This window comes from Coffea arabica, chromosome 4e, assembly GCF_036785885.1.
Source record: "Coffea arabica cultivar ET-39 chromosome 4e, Coffea Arabica ET-39 HiFi, whole genome shotgun sequence".
Lineage (NCBI taxonomy): Eukaryota > Viridiplantae > Streptophyta > Magnoliopsida > Gentianales > Rubiaceae > Coffea > Coffea arabica.
Window position 1 is genome coordinate 36,814,932 of NC_092317.1, and position 24,822 is coordinate 36,839,753.

The 24,822-nt window shown below is 36.1% G+C and overlaps 1 protein-coding gene across 1 annotated transcript; it reads left to right on the forward strand.

The window, feature by feature from the left end:
- The first annotated feature begins 8,063 nt into the window (after positions 1 to 8,063).
- Positions 8,064 to 14,429, forward strand: LOC113741712 (E3 ubiquitin-protein ligase ORTHRUS 2). The gene is made up of 9 exons (XM_027269307.2): positions 8,064 to 8,695; positions 9,901 to 10,433; positions 10,988 to 11,113; positions 11,838 to 11,937; positions 12,024 to 12,085; positions 12,162 to 12,264; positions 12,966 to 13,110; positions 13,454 to 13,671; positions 13,887 to 14,429. Exons 1-9 carry the CDS (start codon positions 8,225 to 8,227, stop codon positions 14,232 to 14,234), a joined length of 2,106 nt encoding a protein of 701 aa, XP_027125108.1. The 5' UTR covers positions 8,064 to 8,224; the 3' UTR covers positions 14,235 to 14,429.
- Positions 14,430 to 24,822: the final 10,393 nt, after the last annotated feature.

The following is a 24,822-nucleotide window of genomic DNA, read 5'->3' on the forward strand; positions in this document are numbered from 1 at the left end:
CGGTTCTTGAAAATTGAAAACCATACCCTAACCTAATTTTTCAAATAGGTTCAAGTAACTAACCATTTTAAAAATTAAGAGTTGATTAACCTATTTTTCGGTTTGGACCAATTCAATTTTCTTGGTTACCCGTTTTTTCAACTCTTTTTGAACACCCCTAGTCCATATGCATCCATGTGCCAATACATATTTCATGTTGAAGTACACCTAATATCTTTTTTTAAAGCGGGGCCTGCCAGAGAAAAGTAAACAGTATGGAATATTTTGGGCAGATCAATTTTATCTATGCAATCCAAACAGCTTAAAAGCTAAACTCCAAATAAAGACAAATGTTAGCTATCTAAATGCACTTGTTTTACTCATAATTTTGTGTTTGGATAGTGGATTATTTGCACAAATTTATTTGCTTGTATCATAAATATATTTTTTAATCGTCTTTTTTTTTCTCACATACGACACATAAAAAAAATGATAAAAATCGTTCAAAACGTCTCTCTGTGACGCCTCCACTTCTCCCAAGGGCGAATCCAAGGGTATCTGCGGAACGCTTGCCCAACTCTCGCCAAGACTCGAAACAAATCGATTCAAGCTTAACAATATACGACAATTGTAGTAGTCTAATAAGGAAAAGTCAATTCCATAATCGAATATCCAACTCTTGCACCACGAGTTCAAAATACATCAGTTACCCAAATATATACAACAACCAAAATGTCTAGTCGATTACATTTGAAACCCTAATACAAAAGTACATCCAAAGGAGTTCCATCGAGTTTCACTTCATCCATTCCTGTTAAGGAAAACAAATCCACGGGGTGAGCAATTGCTCGTGAGGCCAAGAAAACACACATGCAAGCACGTTGTCCAAGTAACAATCCCAATATTCAAGTAAATTACAATTCGAGCGAGAAAGTAAACAGAAACAATTCAAGGATATAGGAGCTCTCAGGAGCTATTTTTCACTTGTTTCGCTACGGCTCGATTCGATATCCCCTCGTGATAACACTCCGTCATCCGGGTAGGTATTATATCCGTAGAAACTTCACTTATTACTTCCTCCGACCAACATTCCACCCTCTCGGATCCGTAACCAAACATGCACGAAAAAGATGATACTCGCCGAGTATGCCGAACGAGATCTCAAGAGATCAAGTTTTGATTTTTAGAACACGCACGAAAAGGGCAATACTCCACGAGTATGCCGAACAAGATTTCAAAAGATCAAGTTGTGTTTTGTTATTCTCTTGGTTTATTAAACTTCTCGACCAAACCCATGCCGGCTCGAGTTGCAAGATTGGCTAAGAGAATTGGGCGTCCCCATAAGTCGAGGAGGTTCACTCCACCCAACAACACAACGCGCACGACACACATGACATGCACGACACACACGACAACACGACATGCACACGAAAACAAGTATATTTTAGTCGACGAGATTCACTCAAATCGACTTTGAAAACCAAGTTAATGCAAGTAAAGTTCGAGTAAATGAGAGCGAGTGCGATAAAGTACACACTCATCTCATCAAATGATATTCACGTATATAAACAGGTAAATCAAGTAAACATGACAAGTTATGCACTTGACACTCATCAATTCAAAGTAATTCGAGCGAGTAAAAATCTTTAGTTGTCCCCTTCGGGATTCTCTTCAAGACTCACTTGAGTACCTGAAGCAATTAACAAGCATTTTTCACTCATAATCACGCATTAATCAAGAAAGGAGTTACACTCATCTAAACTAGTCAATACCTCAAACCAAGAACCTTAGCCACTCAAAATAAAGGTTCAAAAGTGAGGTTTTATTAACACAAGGAAAACTGATTTCCTTCATGAAATCAAGTTTAAAGTGACCAATCATCATCAAGAAGGAATAACGAGTTCTCAAAATTTCATTTTCTAAGAAATCGGCAAATTTCAGCTTTGCGCGTCAAACTTAGAAAAATCAGATATTGCACTCAATAGGTCCAAAATTGGAAAACTTGGTACCGTTGGAAACTTCTTCCAAAGTACTAAAAGTTCCTAGAATACACTTTTCCATGATTCCAAACGAAAAGTATTCAAAATTTAGCTCAAAGTTACTGTTTTGGGGCACTTGAGACAGGATTAGGTCGGTTTTTGGCCAATTTTGAAAATTCGGCAAAATTCACTTGATTTGAACTAACCTCTGAAATTTGGAACTCTGTTAGGGTTGCAATCCAAGTTTAAGACAAAACAAACGGAACAAGAGTCGGAGTGTTGAGCACCAAGATATGATAGCTCAAGGTTGGTGAAAAACCGAAACTGTTAAACAAAATTCTAGATTTAAACTTCAAACTTTGGGACTTTGGTTAGGTATCGAAACGGACTCAGAATGGTACCAAAATTAGCAGTATTACACTACCATATAAGGGTAACTCCTCTGTAAAATTTCACAGAAAAATACACATGGGAAGTCGGTTAACAAAACCACTAAAGTCCCATGAAGTTCCAAGGCAAATCTGTCTCGGACTTCCGTTTTTCCGTTTTCAAGCATTTGGCCAAGGAAATTTCCTTAAACATGGTTCATTGGTGTAGACAAGGTCTAATAAACATTCTAAGATAGGTTTGGTAGGTGATTAACACCAAGAATCTCGAATTAACGAGTCTCAATCGAGTTTAGTAACAAGTCTGCCCAAAAGGAGGGTTTTCCTTCAAGAAGTCAGTTTCGAAATACGGCCATAAATCACTCAATTCAACTCAGAATTGGCCGTGGTTGGTGGCGTTGGAAACCACATTCATAAATCTACAATTTCTCAGAAGAAACCATTTTCAAAATCTATCCACAACTAGTCTACATTTGAGCCTCAAGTTGTAGTTCATGTTCTGCCTTCCAGGGAACTAACGAAACAGGGCAGCCAAGTTCAAATGGTTGGTACGGATTACTCATATGGAATCAGGACTTATATTTTATACCGTTGGAAAGATGGGAATGTCTGGTTTCCAGTGCCACAAACGGAACTCGATTTTGACATCGGAGTAAGAAGTTATGGCCGAAAGAAAAGGACTGCCTGGGCAATCCGGGAAAATTTTCCAGTTTTGCTAAACCTTTAAAATCACTACAATTGATCAAACAAATCATGTTATTTTTCAATGAAACTTTTTACACCATTCATATAACATGTATAAATCACAAAAAAGTCATTATAACCTCAAAATTTTCGCACCAAAGTGCACGAACATGGCAGGGGTAAAATGGTCACTTTTGTTAATTGCACCTTCCTTGAATTTCTACCAACAATCCAACATTATTCCACTAATTTAAGCACTAAACCAACATTAATAGCATCATCATTCATCAAATTAGTCCATCCAATCCAAGTGGGAGTTCATAGAGCCCACACAACAATTTTTCCAACATAAACAAGCTACCCACATGATTAAATGAACTTATAAGTGTAATAGAACTTCCATAAACCAAGATTTGAAGGCTTGATCATTGCTTACTTGTTTAGATGAACCAAGCAGAAATTTCGATCCAAAGATGCTCAAGAAAAACCGTGGAAAGCAGCCCCTTTTCCTAGCTTGATGCACTCTCCAAGTGATTAACTAAGTGTAGGTGAAATTTGAGGTGAATTGGAGGAAGTTTGATGAAGGAATTTGAAGAGCTTGGAGTTGTTTTTCTTGTCTTGATGGCCGGCTGTCTTAGTGAGGAGAGAGAGAGTGTTTGATCAAAAGTGAGGCTTCCTTGAGAAGCTTTAATGTGTGGCCCAAAATTAAGCAAAAATCAACTCTCTCCCCGCACGCGCACGCGCGCGTTTTGTGCTCGATTCCTCTCAGGTTTGTTGTACTAGTGCACTAAACCTCTAATGCACTTTCATTCATATTATTATTATTCACTCTTAGTAGTCCCAAAATAATGGTCTAAGGTCCCTCAATTAATCGCGTACGCGAAAACGTGTACTTCCGATTTGTGCGCGATAAAGTGGAATTTCTAAGAAATTCTTATAACAATAGTGTAACTAACTAATACTCGAACACTTAAACATGAAAATACTTATTTCAATACTAATGTACAAGTCTTCCAATTTTCCAAACTCATTGTACTCTCAATTCGGTTATTGCTTCCAAACGCGCATTCACTATTCTCACTTAACGAGCTTTCAAAAATTAAATTGTGAAACAAGTCACTTTAAAAATATAACTAAGCTATAGATCCATATAATTAGGTCTAAAAAGGTTAGAAAATAATATTTGGAGCAATTGGCCAAATAAATAATTAAATGAGCTCGAAATAAGAATTTAAATAAGAAAATTTGCGAGTCCTCACACTCTCACATTTTACAAGATGATTTTTTTCGTCCCTTACTTTTAAAAGTATAATTTTACATCCCTTACAAATTCACATTAACCAAATTTGGTCCCTACCTAGGTTTCCGACTAGTTTTTTGCCAAAATCCACCACGTGACTTGCATGTGATCATTTTTTAAGGGCAAAATTGTCAAATCAAATATTTACATAATATGATTCATAGTCCCTCATATTTCACAAAATGAATTTTTTCGTCCCTAATATTTTACAAAATGAATTGTTTTGTTCCTTACATTTCAAAAAATGAATTTTTTCATCTCTCACATTTTTCAAAATGAATTTTTTCATCCCTCATTGATCATGTGTATGAATAGCTTTCTTTCTATAAATCCACGTATATGTCTATTTGATTTTACCTGAACAGTACGAATAACATGTAATTTATCTCTATTGGATTTCATCTAAACATGCTAATCGTAGTTACACATGCTATTCAATAGATATATATATATAGGGGTTTTAACCTAATAATTTTGTTTGAAACCCATGTATATATTTATATGATTTCACCATTTGAACCTATTCAATATTTGTGACCTTTCTCTTTTGGTAATAATTTATTTATTGAGTTGTATAATAAGGTCATCTAATTAATGGGTTCTAACTTGAATTCTATAATTGTGCTAACAAATTTCAATTTAAATCTGAATTTCTACTTGACATTTTTAAGACCAACAATTGAATTACTTGCCTTGTGACTGTTTTAAAATTTGAAAGTGCCAATCACTTATTTCTTTTTGTCATATTTTTCTTTTGTTTATTTTTTCTGTCCAAATTTAATTCGATATAAACACTCGATAATATTTATGATTAAATGTCTTCTTTATTTTCAATTTTTGAGTAAAAGAAAATGAATATAAGTGAAAATCTAACAATTTTTTTAAACCCATGTATACATCTATTTGATTTCACTTGAACAGTACGAATAGTATGTAATATATCTCTATTTGATTTCACATGCTATCCGTACTGTTCAGGTGAAATCAAATAGATATATACATGGATTTAAAAAAAAAATTATTCATACAGATGATCAATAAAAGATGAAAAAATTCATTTTGAAAAATGTGAAGGATGAAAAAATTCATTTTGTAAAATGTAAGGGACGAAAAAATTTATTTTATGAAATGTGAGGGATTATGAATCGAATTATATCAAATTTGATTTAACAATTTTGCCCTTAAAATATGATCACGTGCAAGGCACGTTGTGAATTCCGACCAAAAATTAGTCGGAAATCTAAGTAAGGATCAAATTTGACTAATGCGAATTTGTAAGAGACGTAAAATTATATTTTTAAAAGTGAGGGACGAAAAAAGTTATTTTGCAAAATGTGAGAGACGTTTTGAACTATTTTTAGTGTCTTTTTCAAAAAATTATCTCAAATAATCTACTATCAAAACACATCAACTTCTTCATTAAGAAATTGGCAAGAGTAGGATTGAAAAAGATAAAAAGGTAAAAAATTTCAGACCCTTGACCCTTTTTACCTTTTCTATCCAATTGTAATTATTTGGTGGATTGCTAAATGAGTCTTAGTAAACACTCATTAATATCGGCCATACGTATTATTTTTTTCTAGAAAGTAAAATTGAATTAAGAAAGTATCTAAATGCATAGATAACTAAGAGATATTCAAGGTTTTTTTTTAATAATTAGCCGTTGATATTATACGACGCAATTTATGCACTAATTTTTACGAAGTACAAAATAATGAAACAAATAAAACAACAAATTTGGACATTCAATGAAATTTGTATGTGACATCTATCAATCATAGCTATCTAATTCCAAATTAAACCAAGTTACTATAATTAATGATACCCTACAATTTCAATTGTGAATCTAGACACCCTAATAACTATGAGTTTATATATTAGGTAAGCAAATATGGGTTTATACATTATCTAATTCCAATTTAAACCAAGTTACTATAATTAATCGTACCCTACAATTTAAATTGTGAATCTAGACACCCTAGTAAATATGTTTATATATTAGGTAAGTAAATATGGGATTATAATTTTAGTTGAATACTGAGTAATTATGAGAAACACCAATTAGTAAATTACAGGATCTATCTCTAATGCTTGGTTTGGGAGTTGGAGATTTGGGCAGAAAAGAGAGGAAAAGGAGAGAATACGAAGGAAAAAGAAAGAAAATCGATGAATTTCAATAGACACACAATAAAGCTATAGTGACCAAATTTTTCCCGCCCAAATTGGGTGAGAAATGGAAAGAAATTGTGGGAAGCTCATTAATTTTTTTTCTAATTATAGAACAAAAATTTAATAATTTTTATATTCAAAATCATTCCACTTATTCCAAAAACTCCCGAACAACGCGTAACAATTCTTTCACTTCTCTTCTTTTCCCTCATAACTTATTTCTCTTATTTTCTCATTTGGATTGCTACTTTTAGAAGTTTTTGTTAAAAAAAAAAAAAAATAGGGATAATTTCAGAAACCTCCTTTGAGGTTTTTGATAATTTCATTTGGCTCCCTTGAGGTTTCAATAATTACATAGACCTCCCTTGGTCCAATCAAATGACTAAAATGTCCTCCACTTAATAGTTAATTCATAAAGGGACATTTAAATCCGAAAAATACTTCTTATTATTCTACTTGTCATTTTCTAATCTCAAAAAACAATCTCCATCAATTTTCTAATTTTCATCTCTTCCTCTCTCTTTCATATTCTTTTCTCTTTTTCTCCTACAACCAGTACTCCCTCTTACCAAATATTGCGTTCCATTGTTACCAACCACACCACTATCAGTTTTTTACAATCTCTAAAATTTATTCGTATTTTTTGTCTTCTTGTCTTCTTCTTACTATAAAAATTTTAGACCATTTCTTTTTTTTTCCTAATAGTTTTACTTTTTACAAATGTTAGCCAATTGAAGTTACCAAATTAACAAGGTGCAAATTGTGGATTTTATTGTCAAACTAGGAGAAGATGAAAAAGGTGGCAGTGATATAGGGAAAAAAATGAAATTGAGAGTTGTAAAATAAAGAAGTGACTATTATGTTTGCTAAACAAAAAAGTCTAGCAATTATTCATTGATTCTCTCTTTTGTTTACCTATTGATTGTGGTTTTACCATAAAGGTAGAATTTTGTTTCTATTTCTAAGAGTGTTAGAACAATGATGAATTATAATCTTAGGGACATGGGGGCATTTCTTAGTTTAGTATTGGTAGTGGTGGTAGTGAGTTGTATTAGGCAAGAATTAGAAAGTAATAAATTTTGAGATTAGTTAGAGTCGCTGGATTTTGTTTGTTTTAATGAATATAAGACGTACAAGAAAATAAAGATTAAAACCTTGTTTTGTTTTGTCTTGTTCTTTGAAGAAGGGCATTTTAGAATATTTGTGAAAAATTATAGGCTATTGGGTATATATTGTTATATAAACCTTAAAAACAAGGGAGGTAGGTGTAATTTTTGAAACTTGAGAGGAGTTCTCTGTAATTGTCAAAAACTTCAAGGGATGTTTCTGAAATGATCCCAAAAAAATATTGCAACGATTTAAAAAAGTGATTAAAAAGTGTTCATGAAAAAATAAAAAATTTTCTACATAGTCACGATCCAAAGTTTTCTCACCTCAACTCCCAAACTAGCCTAATCATAAATTACTTGCCAAATTTACCGTTCGAAAAAAGCCCACTTACCCAAATTTCAAATCTACAATTCAAAAACCCGCCTTCTCTCCTTCTTCAATCATTTCTCTCTCTCCATCCTGCACCACCATTAATTACCACCGCACCCCACCGCACCAACACCCCACTCTTCACTTCACTTCACTTCCTCCGACAACTTCCCTGAGCCCTCACCTCTCTATTCTCTCCCTCAATTTCTCATTTATTGGATCATTTTTTTTCTCTATTTGTGTTTCCAATGGTGCAGGTTAGCAACAGGGGTGATGAAGATCAGCAGCAACTTCTCCCAGTCGACGGTGACGGCACATGCATGGCCTGCAAGAAAACGCCGGAGTTGGATCGGACGGTGACTTGTGGGACGTGCAATACGCCGTGGCACGTAGATTGTCTAGTTGAGGGTCCAACTACGTTGGTGGAAATTTTGAGTTTTATCTGCCCTGACTGTTCCGGAGGAGGTCTCACTGGAGCTCCAGCACCGGTGTCTTCATCCAACGGAGACCTTGTCACGAAGATTCGGGCTATCGAGGCAGATGGTTCTTTGACGGAGCGTGAGAAGGCGAAAAAAAGGCAGGCGCTTTTTGCTGGAAAAGGTGTTGATAAAGATGAGCAGAAAAGAAAGGGGAAAGAGAAAATGAATGAGGCTTTGGCTCTTCTTAGTCAGAGCATTAAATGCTCCTTTTGTATGCAGTTGCCTGAAAGGCCTGTCACGGTATAACCTTCACCTTTTATGAATTATTAGTGCACAATATGCTCGGTTTATTTGCAGTTTTTGTATGATTAATTGATCTTAACAGATTGAAAAATGTTTTCTTGGGTCATTTTTTTTGTTGTTCATAATCGAAAGACTAAATTTGTGGTTTTGTTTGTAGGGCTGAAAAGGATTTGTGGTGATCCTATTTATCTGCATTTTTGTTTGGTAATGGATTTTTGTTACGAGAAAGAAAATGTAGAACTGTTTGGTTTCCTTGATTTTAACTTCATTCTTTGTCCAGTGTGAGGGCTTTACTTGGGATTGTCTTAAACTTTTTCTGGTTGATCGGATTGGATACTATTTTCATGTTTCTATGCCTAAAACTTAAAACTAGTACTATAAGTTTATGATGAGGCAAATATTTGTTTCAGGTTTATCATACTTTTTGGGGGACGTTGCCCTTGCAAAATTTCATCTTTTGAAGAACAGGGGAGGATTCATTGGTTTTGATGCTATGTATTTCAGAAGATATTACTCAAACCCATATTGAATTTGATTACCATCATCTCCACAACTCCATACCTGCCCACTACCACTGAATCCACAACTCTACATTATCTGAACTCCTCCAATTATTCATAACTGACCCTATACCATTCTTAGACAATTGCATCACCCATTAAATAAATAGAAGGTCATTCTAAATAAACATCCATTCATACAAATGTATTTCAGTAGATTTTCTATATATTTCTAGCAAAAATAAAAATCAGTTTTCATAGTAAATAATTTCTAGAAATTTAATACTTTAATTTGGTGCACATTTTTCAGGTGTGTAAAATCAATAGTAGAAACAATTTGATGTAGGAAGATGCCTTATTCTTTGGATGGTACTGATAATGACTGACTTGAGTCGTTGCATGGCTACTCATGCTTTATGAACTTGAATTTAAAGGAAAACAGATATATGTAATTGGATGCTGCTAGTTATTAGCTACACGTCTGGAATTTTAGGTCGTTTCAGTGCAATTCATAAATGTTGAACTTTACATAAATGTAAATAGGAAAAAAATTAGAACCATGAAAATAAGGAATTCATTTGGAAGTTTCATGAATAAGGGTCACTGTTGAAACCATTTTAGTCTCCAGAAATTTGATGGATTTGGCAGTAGCATCTAAATACTAATTGCTTTATGACTGATCTTAATGCTTTAATGTTCCAGACACCATGCGGTCACAACTTCTGCCTGAAATGTTTCCAGAAGTGGATTGGCCAAGGTAAACGTACATGTGCAAAATGTCGCTCCAATATTCCTTCTCACATGGCAAGCCAGCCACGTATCAACTCTGCCCTAGTAGCTACCATTAGACGTGCAAGGATGTTGGGAACAACTGCTGTTGGAGCACCTGTGAAGGTTTATCACTCCTTGAAGGCTGAAGATCTACCTGATGAATCATATGTCACTGAACGAGCAAAGTATGGAGGGATCGCGAATGCTAAATGTGGCAGAATTTTTGTTAGTGTTCCTTCAGATCATTTTGGACCCATCTTAGCTGAGAATGATCCCGTGCTGAATCTGGGTGTCTTGGTTGGTCAGTGTTTTGCAAATCGGCATAAATCCAGACAGTGGGGTGTGCATCGGCCTCTTGTTTGTGGAATTTCTGGACAGGCAAATGTTGGTGCTCAGTCAGTGGTCCTTTCGGGAGGTTACGTGGATGATGAGGACCATGGTGAATGGTTCCTCTATACTGGAAGGTTAGGGTTGTTTATTGAATTATATTCCCTGTTAAATATACTCGTATTACCAAACTTAGTTTATGGCTCACCCTCCACATATTTTAGACTTAGATTTAAGTTGTCAGTTGCTGATTAGTTAACAAGCTTATATGTCAGCCCATTCTGTATGATCTGAAAAACCAGACTGTACTACATTAATCTGTCCTCAACTTGGGAGCACTCTGAAGAGTTATCAATAGCCCCCACTTGCTCTTTTCTAGTGTAACTTATATCTAAAAGAGCTTTAAACACTCTAAAGGCCCAAGTGATTGTTTTATTACACTTTGCCATCCTTTAAGGAGGTTCGGTTCTATTTACTCTGACCCATCTGAGGTGGTTGTCACCTGAAATTAACCATTTTCATCCTCCGTGTGTTCTTCATTGACTAAGCACAGATGGAGAAATTTAGTTCCTCATGTTACTTTTCTTTTATTGTTTCACCAATGCACATGCGTAGACTTTTGTTAATTTGCATGCAAATGCTTTATCTTCTTTCAGCTGATATCACTCATTTTTATATGTGAATATGGTAGCGGTGGGAGAGATCTAAGTGGAAACAAGCGAACAAATAAGGACCAATCATTTGATCAGGAGTTCAAAAACTTCAATGAGGCCTTGCGTGTTAGTTGCAAAAAAGGCTATCCAGTTCGTGTGATTAGGTAAACCTGTAGCTAATATCGCTTGTCTTGATTTCGTAGTATGGATATGCTTTTCATTACAATTTTCTTGGTTGCATGGAGCAGAGTTTCTATACTGGTGGCCTTGATATCATTTTAATTGTTGCATTTGATGAACTCTTATCACATCAAAATCTGAAGGTTATTTCCATTGACAGGTGCTTTTAAACTTGCAACTAGAAAATGGGTATTAACAAGTGTACTACACAGATAGACAATAATTTGATGGACTACCTGGGGGCATTTAATGGTTAATTTAGAGCAGTTAGCCTGTATGTGCCTTTACTTGACACACAAATGGAGTTTCCATTCCATTATTACCCGTGACTTTCTTTTTTATGTCTTTAGAGTTCTTACATGAATCTTTCTGGAGTATAATTTCAGTTTTATTTTGCTTATTTGAAGAAACCCTAGATTTTACTCAAGTAAAACAAAATCCTCTGTCGCCTAGGTGGTGCAAGTCCAAGTTTTGTTGTTGACATGGGCATCATTTTAGTCTGTGAAACTGTGAAGCTGTCTCATGATTTTGATAATTCCTAATAGTAAAATTGGAGCGACCTCATGTTTAAAAGCACAACTTGGGTACTCATGCTACTATCTCTTTCATCCCAAAAGTAATACAGAGTTTATCAGACCTTATATGGTCAGTCATGAGCCAGTACATCTGCAATAACTTTTTTTTTTGCTTCTTAACTTTGATTGACAGATCATACAAAGAAAAACGTTCTTCCTATGCCCCAGAGAAAGATTTGCGCTATGATGGGATCTACAGGATAGAAAAATGCTGGAGAAAAGTTGGGCAGCAGGTTCAGACATACAATTGTTTGAATTACTTTTTCTAGACAGTTTGTTTGTTGCTTAATAAGTTCGTATGACTACTGTTTTTTTCCAGGGATTTAAAGTCTGTAGATATTTATTTGTAAGATGTGATAACGAACCTGCACCATGGACAAGGTTTGTGCTGCATTGTGTGTATACCGCTTTATGCATTAACAAAATTACCTGCTTCTGATCCTCTCACATCATGCAGTGATGAGGACGGAGATTGTCCCCGTGCCCTTCCAGATGTTCCTGAGCTACAACAAGCAATTGACATTTTCGAGAGGAGCGAAAGCCCATCATGGGATTATGATGTGAGTGGGGTTTTCTCTCTGTGTTGCACTCTTTCCCATCTGCAATTTTCCATGAAAATTTTTATGGTCCTAGTAATTCAGGTAGCGAGCATTATTTTGAAAACTGCGGGTTGCTTTTCCCAGTTGCTCTCTATGGCTGGTGAAAGAATGCTAAGTACCTAAGTTTTTTCTCGTGTCCATCTAAGTACTTAAGCTATTGAAAGAGTAAAAAAAAAAAAAAAAATCCAAAATGCATTGCTTTTAGCATTTTACAAAAAAAATATCTTATTACTTCGAATAAGCCAATGTTCATAGTTGAATATATGGTAATATAGTTCTTAGCTTAAGAAAAGGCACTATTATCTTATTTATGCAAACCAGAGGTTAAGCCCTTGGGATAGTACCTTTTGACTCAAAGTTTTTCTATTTTCTGCTCAACAGCTTAACCTTAATATATGGCAAATGCACAAAAAGGTAAACCTAAAAGAGAAATTTATACATCAAATCCTGCAAAGCTATCTCATTAAGTGAACTCCATTTTTAGACCTTTCCATTAGACAGCACCGTCATTCGTGGTTAGTTTATACTTTTTATTTTGTCATTCTTTTGCTTTTCCTATTTGGCTTAAAGTTTAACACTTTTGATTACAATTGTCTGAGTTAAACTGTACTAATTTGCCTTTCTCCTGCACTTGTATGTACTTACTCCTATTTTGGTAGCAGGATGGAGAAACTTGCTGGAAGTGGAAAATGCCACCTCCTCCCAGCAAAGAAAAGGTGATTGAAGCAAAACCTGAGGATATAGAGAGGGCACGCAGGGCGTTTAAGAAATCACGACATGATTCCTTAAGAGAAAACCTTCTTAAAGGTTTGTACATTTTCCATTCTGAGTGACAAATCAGACAGAAAAGATTAAAAAAATAATAATAAAAGGTGCATATTGATTCTTCAGTTGTTTCCTTGGAAAAATGGCTCGGTTCTATGGCAGAGTATGCACTTCATTTTGCTAGTTGGTTTTTAAACTACTTTGTTTACAAAAACTGGATGGTGGGCACTGAATATTATTGTAATTTGTTTGGATTTGTTAATTTTCTGCCAAGTCTCTACTAACTCGATGGAAATCATTCTCAAACAGTCCATAAAAAATGCTCAGCTTTTTCATTCTCTGCACTCTTCCATGCTTGAGAACATATTACAAATTCTTTGTGCAGAATTCAGCTGCCTACTGTGCAAGAAGGTGATGAATCTCCCTGTCACGACACCTTGTGCTCATAACTTTTGCAAATCTTGTCTAGAAGACTGTTTTAGTGGCCAAGCATTCATAAGAGAAAGAACATGCAAGGGGGGACGCCAACTTCGTGCACAGAAGAACTGTATGAAATGCCCTGTATGCCCAAGTGACATATCAGAATTTCTTCAGAATATGCAGGTCAGGAAAACAGTACCATATTTTTTTAAAAGCTTGTTTAGGAGCTGCATCCTTGCTGTTGTTTGCATAGTTACTATCCCATTGTGAATTTATACCTACTAACCCAGAACACCATCACCATACCTGGATCATTATGTTTTTCCTGCACATTCACAAGTAGATGCTCCTTCTCTGTATGTTGGTAATTTGCTGAACTATTCTTGCTTCTGACATAGGTTAACAGAGAAGTCATGACTGCAATTGAGGATATTCAAGCTAAGCTTGAGGAGGATGAGAAAACCATGGAGGATTCTGGTGAACATGGAGTTGATGCTGAACAAGAGAGTCCTGGTGATCAGCCAAGTGACACAGAGATTGCATCGTTAAATGCCGAAGATGTAGGAAGCAATGGAAGTGCTTTAAAGAGGAAGAGTGTTGATGGCTGCCTTTCTACTGAGAACAAGAGGCAGAAAGCTGATAATGGGCATGGAATATCCGATGAGACTGAAAATGTCCATGCTGATGCAAATGGTTCACCTTCAAGCCCTCTCCATCTGCGTCCAAATGATGAAATCTTCTCCTAGTGAACTGCTAGAAGAACTAGTTTAATAATTTATACACATTTCTGAATCATGCTAAGACCAATTTTCCTTACTCTTGTCAGGTCTTTGAATGTGCAATTATACTTAGTTATTGCTCTTGAAGAATTGTTTGTAATTTAGGATAAATATGGAACCATTGAAAAAGTAAGCTCAATGTAAGAATCTACATTCATTCAATTTCTGAGCATGCTATACATTTATTGTTAAACTAATTAATGCCAATATTAGTTTTGGCTACTTGGCTTGAAGATGATTAGTCCTTTGACTGAAAAATGATATTTGCTTTGAATTGGTACTTTGCCATATCCATTTGCAATACATCTTTTAATTCCATTTTCAGCCTAAATCTCTGGCCCTATAGCTGAGTCAGTATTTGAAAAGCTCAGTTCATAGACATGGAGAAAGTAGATTGACTAATTGGGGTTAGAAGTTACAGAGATTCGAAGAAGGTAGATCATATGATAATGCTCTTGCTCTGATTGCTTATAGGTACTTTTTTATAATCCTCAAGGATAGTATGCACATCTTTGAACTACTTTTTGCAGGTTAATATTAGTACGATGTGTTAGTTAAGTATTTTTCATGCTTTTATCAAGAAATTCTTGGTAATTACTTTAAGAGACACGACATGACACATTTTTGTTTTTGAAGCTAATTTTTTTGCTTAGCTCCAAGCAGAATTTGTCAGAACCGCCTATTATTGGTACTGGTCTACCTTTGTGAATATCAAGGGCAGTAGTTGGGATCTGGTCTATTAAATGCAAAAGTCAAGAACAGCTGCTTATGGAAGTCAAGGACAGCCTGCTAGCAAAAGTAAAAGTCAAGAACAGCTGCTTATGGAAGTCATGGGCAGCAACTGATTATGAGATCTGATCTGCTAGCAAAAGACAAGAACAGCTGCTTATGGGATCTAGTCTACTAATTGCACTAATCAAGGAGAGCTGATTATGGTCTACTATATTAGATGTATATTAGCATATATGTAATTAATACATTAGGGAGGTAGATATTCTGACGGAGGAGAGAAGGTACAGAGTTTTTCTATTTAAATGGAAAAGATGCACAAAAGAGGCATTCGGTCTTTGATCTAGAAAACTTGTCATGGTATCAGAGCCAGTTATTTGAATTTCTCAGCCTTTCCAAACTTTCTGAGTTGTTATCCTTCTTGGGTTGATTATTTTGATCAATCATTTGGTTTCAAGATATCCTTTTGGGTCAATCATATTGTGGTTGGCAGCTTTTCTTGTAATTCAGATCTTTGTTTTTTTTGAAAGAATGTCTATGGAAAACTCTTTGGGAAAAATACATACGGAATCTTTGTCCATCAAGTTCACTGGAAAAAATTATGCGGCATGCGAATTTCAATTTAGGATGTTTCTAAAAGGCAAAGAGCTTTGGAGTCATATTGACGGGTCTTCTACAGCACCTAGAGATGGAAAGGAAATTAGTCAATGGGAGGCAAAGGATGCTAGAATTATTTCTTGGATTCTAGCATCTATTGAAGCTCATATGGTGAACAATTTACGCTCCTTTAATACAGCAAAGGAGATGTGGGATCATTTGAAGCGTGTATATCATCAAGATAATACAGCAAGAAGATTTCAGCTTGAATTGGAAATTAGTACATGTAGCCAAGGTAATCTCTCTATTGAGCAGTATTATTCTGGATTTCTTAATTTATGGAGTGAATACTCTGGTATAATCTATTCTAAGGTACCAAGCGAAGCCTTAGCCGGTATTCAAGCGGTTCACGAAGATAGTAAGCGTGACCAGTTTCTAATGAAACTGAGGCCTGAATTTGAGGCGATTAGAGCTGGATTGTTAAATAGAAACCCAGTTCCTTCTTTAGACGTATGTCTTGGTGACTTGTTGCGAGAAGAACAGAGAATGGCTACACAAACTATCATAGGTACATCAAAGGAGATATCTGAAGTTGTCAATATTGCCTATGCTGCTCAAGGGAAGAATCGCGGAAAGGGACAAGTACAGTGCTATAGTTGCAAGGAACTTGGGCATATTGCACGCAATTGTGGAAAGAAATTTTGCAATTATTGTAAGCAAACTGGACACATTATCAAGGACTGTCCTACACGCCCTGAGAATCGAAGAGTCCAAGCCTTTCAAGGTGCTGTCCAAGACTCTAACACTGTTGGTTCTACATCCACAGCCACAACACTTACTCCAGAAATGGTTCAACAAATGATTCTTTCAGCATTTTCTACTCTTGGACTTCAAGGTCAAGGTAAAATTGTTTCTACTCCTTGGTTAGTTGATTCTGGAGCATCAAATCATATGACTGGTTCATCTGCATCACTACATAATCTACGGCAATATACTGGTACACAAAATATTCAGATTGCTAACGGCAGTAATCTTCCAATTACAGCCATTGGTGATATTGGACCTTCTTTTCGTCATGTATTTGTCTCTCCAGGGTTGTCTACTAGTTTGATTTCTGTTGGTCAGATGGTGGATAATAACTGTGATGTACGGTTCTCTCGTGATGGTTGTCTTGTGCAGGACCAGGTGTCGGGGAAGGTGATCGCGAAGGGGCCTAAAGTGGGCAGACTATTTCCTTTGCAATTTTCAGTTCCAAGTAGTTTGTCTTTGGCTTCTATGGTTGTTGACAATAAAGTTGAAGTATGGCATCAACGATTGGGTCATCCAAATAATGTCATTTTATCTCATTTAATAAAGCATGATTTTCTGGGGAGCAAGGATCAGTGTTTTAATCATAAATTGTCTTTTGATTGTTCTACTTGTAGACTAGGGAAAAGTAAAATATTACCTTTTCCTAGTCATGGTGGTCATGCTAATACAAGTTTTGAGATCATTCATAGTGATGTTTGGGGTATTACTCCTGTTGTTTCACATGCACAATATAAATATTTTGTGACATTCATTGATGACTATAGTCGTTTCACATGGGTATATTTTTTGCGTACTAAAGCTGAAGTATTTGCTGTTTTTAAGAAATTTGTAGCTTATGTAGAAACACAATTTTCTACTTGCATTAAAGTTTTACGCTCTGACAATGGCGGGGAATATATGTCACATGCCTTTCAAGCATTTTTGCAACAGAGAGGTATTTTATCTCAACGATCATGTCCTTATACCCCTCAACAGAATGGGGTGGCTGAACGTAAGCATCGCCATTTGTTGGATATGGTACGAACCTTACTCTTGCAGTCTTCGGTTCCATCTAAATTTTGGGTGGAAGCTTTATCCACTGCAGTTTATTTAATCAATCGTCTACCTTCTCAACAATTGAATTTTGATTCTCCTTATTATCGTCTTTTTGGTGTACATCCTGATTATGGCAATCTACACACATTCGGATGTGTTTGCTTTGTTCACTTACCTCCTCATGAGCGTCACAAACTTACAGCTCAATCTGTAAAATGTGCTTTCATGGGTTATAGTACAACTCATAAAGGATTTTTGTGTTATGATGCTATTGCTAATCATCTACACATTTCTAGAAATGTGATTTTCTTTGAAAATGAGCACTACTTTCCATACCATGGTTCCTCGTCTGAAGGTGTTGTTCTTCCTAACTTTGATGATATTGCTCCACCAGTTGATCGATTTAAACCTGGGATTGTTTATCAGAGACGACAGGCTTCTTCATCACAACCTCTTCTTGACACTAATCCAGTCCTTGCTCCAACCACTCTTCGAAGGTCCCTACGTCTTAGTCGTCCGCCTGATCGGTATGGTTTTTCTGCCACTATAACTGACACTACAGTTCCTACATCCTATTTACAGGCAGCTAAACAAGCATGTTGGGTGAAAGCTATGAATGAGGAACTTCAAGCTCTTCAGGAGAATCATACTTGGGATCTTGTTCCTTGTCCCGATGGTGTTAAACCCATTGGTTGTAAATGGGTATTTTCTGTTAAATTGAGATCTGATGGCTCACTTGAAAGGTATAAGGCACGATTAGTAGCTCTTGGTAATCGGCAAAAGTATGGAGTACATTATGAGGAGACCTTTGCTCCTGTGGCAAAGATGACAACAGTTAGACTTGTTCTAGCTATTGCTGCTTCTACAGACTGGTCATTGCGACAGATGGATGTAAAGAATGCCTTTTTACATGGCGATCTTCAAGAAGATATTTATATGACTCCACCATCAGGGTTATTTTTTACATCTTCTTCTGATGTTTGTAAGCTAAAACGTTCACTCTATGGCTTAAAACAAGCTCCACGGGCTTGGTTTGATAAGTTCCGTTCTACCCTTATTAGCTTCTCATTTGTTCAGAGCCAGTATGACTCCTCTTTGTTTCTTCGCAAGACTGATAAGGGACTGGTTTTACTTCTGGTTTATGTTGATGATATTGTTATCACAGGAAATGACTCTGCATTAATCTCTCAACTTCAAGAGCATCTTCAACGTTCTTTTCATATGAAAGATTTAGGTCCTCTACAATATTTTTTGGGCCTAGAAGTGCACTCTACCTCAGCTGGTATTTTCTTACATCAACATAAATACATCCAGGAATTAATTGCTTTGGCAGGTCTTCAAGATGGTCGGTCTGTTGATACTCCCTTGGAAATAAATGTTAAATATCGCCGTGATGAGGGTGATTTTCTCTCAGATCCCTCTCTCTATCGGCAATTGGTGGGAAGTCTTAACTATTTAACTATTACTCGGCCTGATATTTCATTTGCTGTTCAACAAGTTAGTCAATTTATGCAGACGCCTAGGCATCTCCATCTAGCTGCTGTTCGTCGCATTATTCGCTATTTACTAGGCACTTCCTCTCGTGGTCTTTTCTTCTCCAAAAATTCTCCTATTCATTTGGTAGCCTATAGCGACGCTGACTGGGCAGGGTGTTCAGATACTAGACGATCAATTACTGGTTGGTGCATGTTTCTTGGAAATTCTCTTATTTCTTGGAAAAGCAAAAAGCAAGATAGGGTGTCTAAATCCTCTACTGAGTCAGAGTATCGTGCTATGTCCTCTGGATGTTCTGAGATCATTTGGCTTCGAGGCCTCTTAGGTGAGCTTGGGTTTCCCCAACTTGCACCTACTCCCCTTCATGCCGATAATACTAGCGCTATTCACATTGCTGCTAATCCTGTATTCCATGAGCGTACAAAACATATTGAAGTTGATTGTCACTCTATCCGTGAAGCATATGATGATCATGTTATTTCTCTTCCTCATATTACCACTGATCTCCAAACTGCTGATATATTTACTAAAGCTCTCTCCCGTCATAGACACAATTTTCTGGTTGACAAATTGATGCTTTTTGATCCACCAGCATCAATTTGAGGGGGGATATCAAGGGCAGTAGTTGGGATCTGGTCTACTAAATGCAAAAGTCAAGAACAGCTGCTTATGGAAGTCAAGGACAGCCTGCTAGCAAAAGTAAAAGTCAAGAACAGCTGCTTATGGAAGTCATGGGCAGCAACTGATTATGAGATCTGATCTGCTAGCAAAAGACAAGAACAGCTGCTTATGGGATCTAGTCTACTAATTGCACTAATGAAGGAGAGCTGATTATGGTCTACTATATTAGATGTATATTAGCATATATGTAATTAATACATTAGGGAGGTAGATATTCTGACGGAGGAGAGAAGGTACAAAGTTTTTCTATTTAAATGGAAAAGATGCACAAAAGAGGCATTCGATCTTTGATCTAGAAAACTTGTCAGTGAACACTTTTCCAGTTCTGGAAGCACTAATACATTTGAAAATAGCTCCATTTAGCTTCAAAAAGGTTCCTTATGTTCTCCTTGTTGCATACATTTGTGCCCCTTTCATTTGATGTCTTTTACAACCTCATTTCTTGTTTGCTCTTAGACGTTATTGATAAACATATAAAGAATGTGGAAAATATTTTAGACTGTTGCACTGAAAATCAACACTAGATTGTGGGAGTTCATTCCTTAAATATTTCAACTTGGTTTAACTTGTTGCAGGGAGCTAGGTCTTTTGCAAATCTAATGTTAATGGCACAGGACTACTGTCAAGTGCTTTGTTAAAGGCTTATTTTCAGGTTCTTGCAGCTTATCTTTTCCTTCATGTATTGTTACATCTTCATGTATGAAGTTCATATTATTAGTTAGAAATTAGAATATATATTCAACTAATAATTTTTCATCCTTTGCTCAGGAGTAAGTTTTTCCCGCTCATTTTTTCTGTATCAAATAGGTCAATGACCTATTAACAGTAATTTAGTATCTTCTCTTTGACAATGGTAGCTTTCAACTTGAGCGGTTCATGATGCGGGGGCTTGTCGCGTTGGACAGGAACTGGAGCAATAGAGGGGAGTGTAGTTGTTCTGGCAGAGCGCAATGGCTAGGAGTGGCGCCAAAAGTGCCTTCTGGCTTACTAGGACGGGATGTTGCATTCAAAGGCCATGATGAGGTTGATTGAGTGGACTGGAATTAAGAATTGGATAGTCTATTGCGACTGTAAAGCATACATGGTGTAAATGAACAGAATCTTGTTATATAACTGAGTATAGGAATTGTACAGTGGAATCCATTGATAATCTACTGATGCACTTTTTGAGCTTTATTAGGGCTGCATAAAACCCACAACATCAACATGCAATTGAAGCCATACTATATTATTGCGAGAGAAAACCTTTGGTGGAGTAGGGGAAGGTTTGTGAGGAAGTGGGCTGTGGTGGCTGATATATGGTGAGGAATATAAATGCCCCAGTATCCAATGAAAGAGGTTAAATTTTATTTTATATGTGAAGTAAGATAATTGGAAAGACAATTATGGGCTGTGGTGGCTGATATATAGCAAGGAATATAAATGCCCCAGGATCTGATGAAAGAGGTTAAATTTATTTTATCTATGAAGTAAGACTAACCAAAGGACAATTATACACTTTCCCATTTTCAAGGGCTTATTTGATAGTATTAGATACCAGAAATGAATTGTTAGTTAGATTTGCATATCAAGTATATAATATGGAGCATTGTTGATACATTTCCCTGTACATAAGAGTATTGCATATGATGCCCTGTGGAAAGACCTTTAGATACCATCTTTTTACTGCATCAAAAGTTGATGTTTGGTTGATTGAAAGTAGCTTGAAACTATTCATTAGGGTAATATTTTTCATTTTGTCACTTTACTTAATTAAATTCTTTGGTTTTCTTTGCTTGATATGGAGAGAGGTATGAGGTCTCATATATAATAATCATGCTATACATGAACAGACGTACTTTGGAAGTTTTGTATGGAAAACTTTATAGGTACTTGTCCCTGACTAATAACACGTGCCTCAGTGTTCCTTGAGAAGCAGCTCAGATTGTCAGAAGAATGGGTTAAACAATGACCAAGGCAGAAGCAAAGCAAATATTGATGTGGCAGAGAACTCATTGTAGCAAGACACCCTGCAGGTTGATATTCTGTTGATTCTGTTTTTCGTTATTTGCTGCTTTTGCATTTTAGCTTGAGTTTCTCCTCTTTCCACCTGCGGAAACATGATTTTTTTTTTCCCAGGTAAGAAATGCAACGAATGGGAGCTTCTATCTTTAGTCAAAGGTTCTCAAAGCCGAAAATTGTTAGAAATCTCGAGCAGATGAAGTGCAGAGGCCAAGTTTAAACAGTCATCTTTTTTAATTTTTTTTTTTGTTCATTTAAACAGTCATCTTGCTTTTGGGGAGCACGTACTGGTGCAATCTTTCAGCTGGAGATCTTGCTCATATTTGGTTATTATCTAGAGATTCTAGGGTTCATCTTTGTTATACATGCTGTAATCTTCACACCCCAGCTCTGGTTTCCTAACTGACTTTATCTGTTTAAGTTCAATATTTATTTCAAAGAATGAAACTGGTATTTGCATCCTGCACTCATCATGTGCTACCAGAACTTTAGTCTTTTAGTACATATTGAGCAAATACTCTCAACGTATATGTCCAGGCATTAACTATTTTGGTGCCTCAACCTAGGGCCATCATGTAGATATTGTGCCCCAGACTGTATATGTACATCAGTTGGCAGTCCCCATTTGCGTTATTGATTTGTTGTCAGCTAGTTCTTGACTTGTTTCCTTATTTCCAGAGAACATACTTACTTTGAAGCAAAAGAGGATGATCCCAAAACTTGCCAAGTGAATTTTACGGATGAAGTTGGGAATCTAATTTTCACTCGGTCATGAAGGACCCATGTTGAGATTGGAGCTCAGAAGGCACCTTCAAGGTATTCCAAAGACCTGTCCAATTGGCTATGGAAACAATTTTTTCGTGGAACAGCCTCGAGAAATCTAAATCAATCAGCGATTGATTTCTATACTGATTTTTAGTCTCCCGAAATTTGATTAATTTGGGAGTAGCATGTCAATTTATTAACTGATGTATAATTTACCTTAATGTTTCAATAATCTAGACAACATGCAGCCTCAACCTTGTTTAAATGTTTCCAGAAGTGTATTGGGCAAGGAAAACGTATTTCTGCAAAATATGGCTCAAATATTCCTTCTCACATGGCAAGCCAGCTACGTATCAACTCCGCCCTAAAAGTTACCATTAGACTTGTAAGAATGGTGGGAATAAGTGCTATTGGAGCGCCTATAAAGGTCTATCAATCTTTGAAGGCCGAAGATCTACCTGATGAGTCATATGTCACTGATCAAGCAAAGAAGGGTGGAAATGCTAATGCTAAATATGGAAAGTTTTTCATCAGCGTTCCTTCAGATCATTTGGGACCCATCTTAGCTGAGAATGATCCGGTGCTGAGTTTAGGTGTATTGGTTAGTCAGTGCTATACAAATCGGCATAATCCATGCAGTGGCAACAACCTGTATTCCAATAAGTAGTGCTTATTTCTGGACAACCTGTTGTTAACCTGTTGTTTGTGGAATTTCTGGACAGGCAAATGTGGTGCTCAATAAGTAGTGCTTTCAGGAGGTTATGTGGATGATAAGGACCACGGAGATAGGAGAATGGCTCTTGTACACTAGAAGATTGGGTTTGTATTGACTTATAATCCTTATTATATAGGCCTCATATTGCCAGAGTTCATTTATGGCTTGCCCTCGATATATTTTAGAGTTAAATCTTAAGCTGTTACTTCTTAGTGGCTTACTAAGCTTAACAAGCTAACAAGCTTATACATTACCCATTCCATACGGTCTGGTTAACCAGACTATATTCCATCCTTAGGTCCTCAAGTTTGGTGGCTCTCTGAATCGGTTAGTTATCTGTAGCTCCCAGTCTACTCTCTTCTAGTATAACTCAAAAACAAAAGTTACACTCTGATGTTCTTTACTTCGGATAAAGTATTGTCTCTAAGATCTGAAACCTTACAACTCGGTAAAGGCCCAAGTCATTGTTTTATTGTCCTTCAGCATGCTTAAAGGAGATCCATTTATTCACTCTTTGACCTGTTTTAAGCAAATTGTTACCAGAAATCAACTATTCTCATCCACCATGTGTTTTGCATACCCGAAGTATTGATCATGTTGTGGTAGAGATTGACTTGTACATTCTTTGTGAAAGATTGAATGGGGATAGTATTGTTCCGAGGAAAATTAATGTTGAGGTTAAACTAATTAGACAGATACTACAAGTCAACAAACTTTCTTTTATCCTCATGTTTACGGAGAAGCAAATCAGCTTTCGAGAATTTTTTGGACAATGAAGGTTGTACTTCAATGTGTAACCTTTATTTTATCCTCATGTTTTTGATCATGTAACCTTGCCCATATTAGCTAAGGGATCGTCTAGATTAAATAGGATTAATAGTTTCTCAATTAGCGTTAAAAGTTGACGTAATTATCAGAGGCAAGGTTTTATGCCCCCTCTTTGTTATTAATTCTCAATTAATAAATAAATAGGGGTTCATGCCAAAATCCCACCACTTAAGGTGGTTTTGATTAAAAATTTTAAAAAAATTTCATTAGCCATTCTTCTTCATTTTGGCTAAGAACCATTCTTCATGTTACTTTTCTCCTACTGTTTCTCCAATCCATATGCGCAAAACTCTTATTAAGGTGGATGCAAATAATTCTTTTATCTCACAATGCTTCATTTTTATATGTGAATATGGTAGGAGAGGGAGTACGAACAAAAAGGACCGATCATTTGATCAAAGATTTAAAAAACTTCAATGGGGCCTTTGTGTGTTAGTTGCAAGAAAGGCAATCCAGTTTGTGTGATTATGTAGAAACCGGAGCAATGTCACTTGGCTTAATTCCTAGTGTGGATATGCTCTTCATCACAGATATCATTTTTTTTTTCAGAAACGATCGAAATTTTATTTCTTATACTCCCTCCGTCCCATTTTGATAGTCCTGATTTTTTTTTTCACACAGTTTAATAAAAAGTAGTTAACTTTGTTGGAACAATCAATTTAGGTAACTATTTTCCTAAAATACCCTCACATTAATTAGAATATAACTTTATGGGAACTTGAATTGATGGTAAAAAAAGAATCAACTCTCATTAAATGGGGTAGGTTTATAGTAACAACAACTTACATTGAATAAAGGTGTTTTAGGAAAATTAAAATACAACTACATTTTTTAATTGGAAAGTGGACTACAATTTGGGACAGACGAAAAAGGAAAACAGAACTATCAAAGTGGAACGGA

Bases quoted from the DNA above. Each gene is read 5' to 3' on its own strand.
- LOC113741712 (XM_027269307.2), top strand. From the start codon at position 8,225: ATGGTGCAGGTTAGCAACAGGGGTGATGAAGATCAGCAGCAACTTCTC. The intron at 10,434-10,987 runs GTTAGGGTTGTT...TGAATATGGTAG, and splicing joins TGGTTCCTCTATACTGGAAG to CGGTGGGAGAGATCTAAGTG. The intron at 11,938-12,023 runs GTTCAGACATAC...GTTTTTTTCCAG, and splicing joins GGAGAAAAGTTGGGCAGCAG to GGATTTAAAGTCTGTAGATA.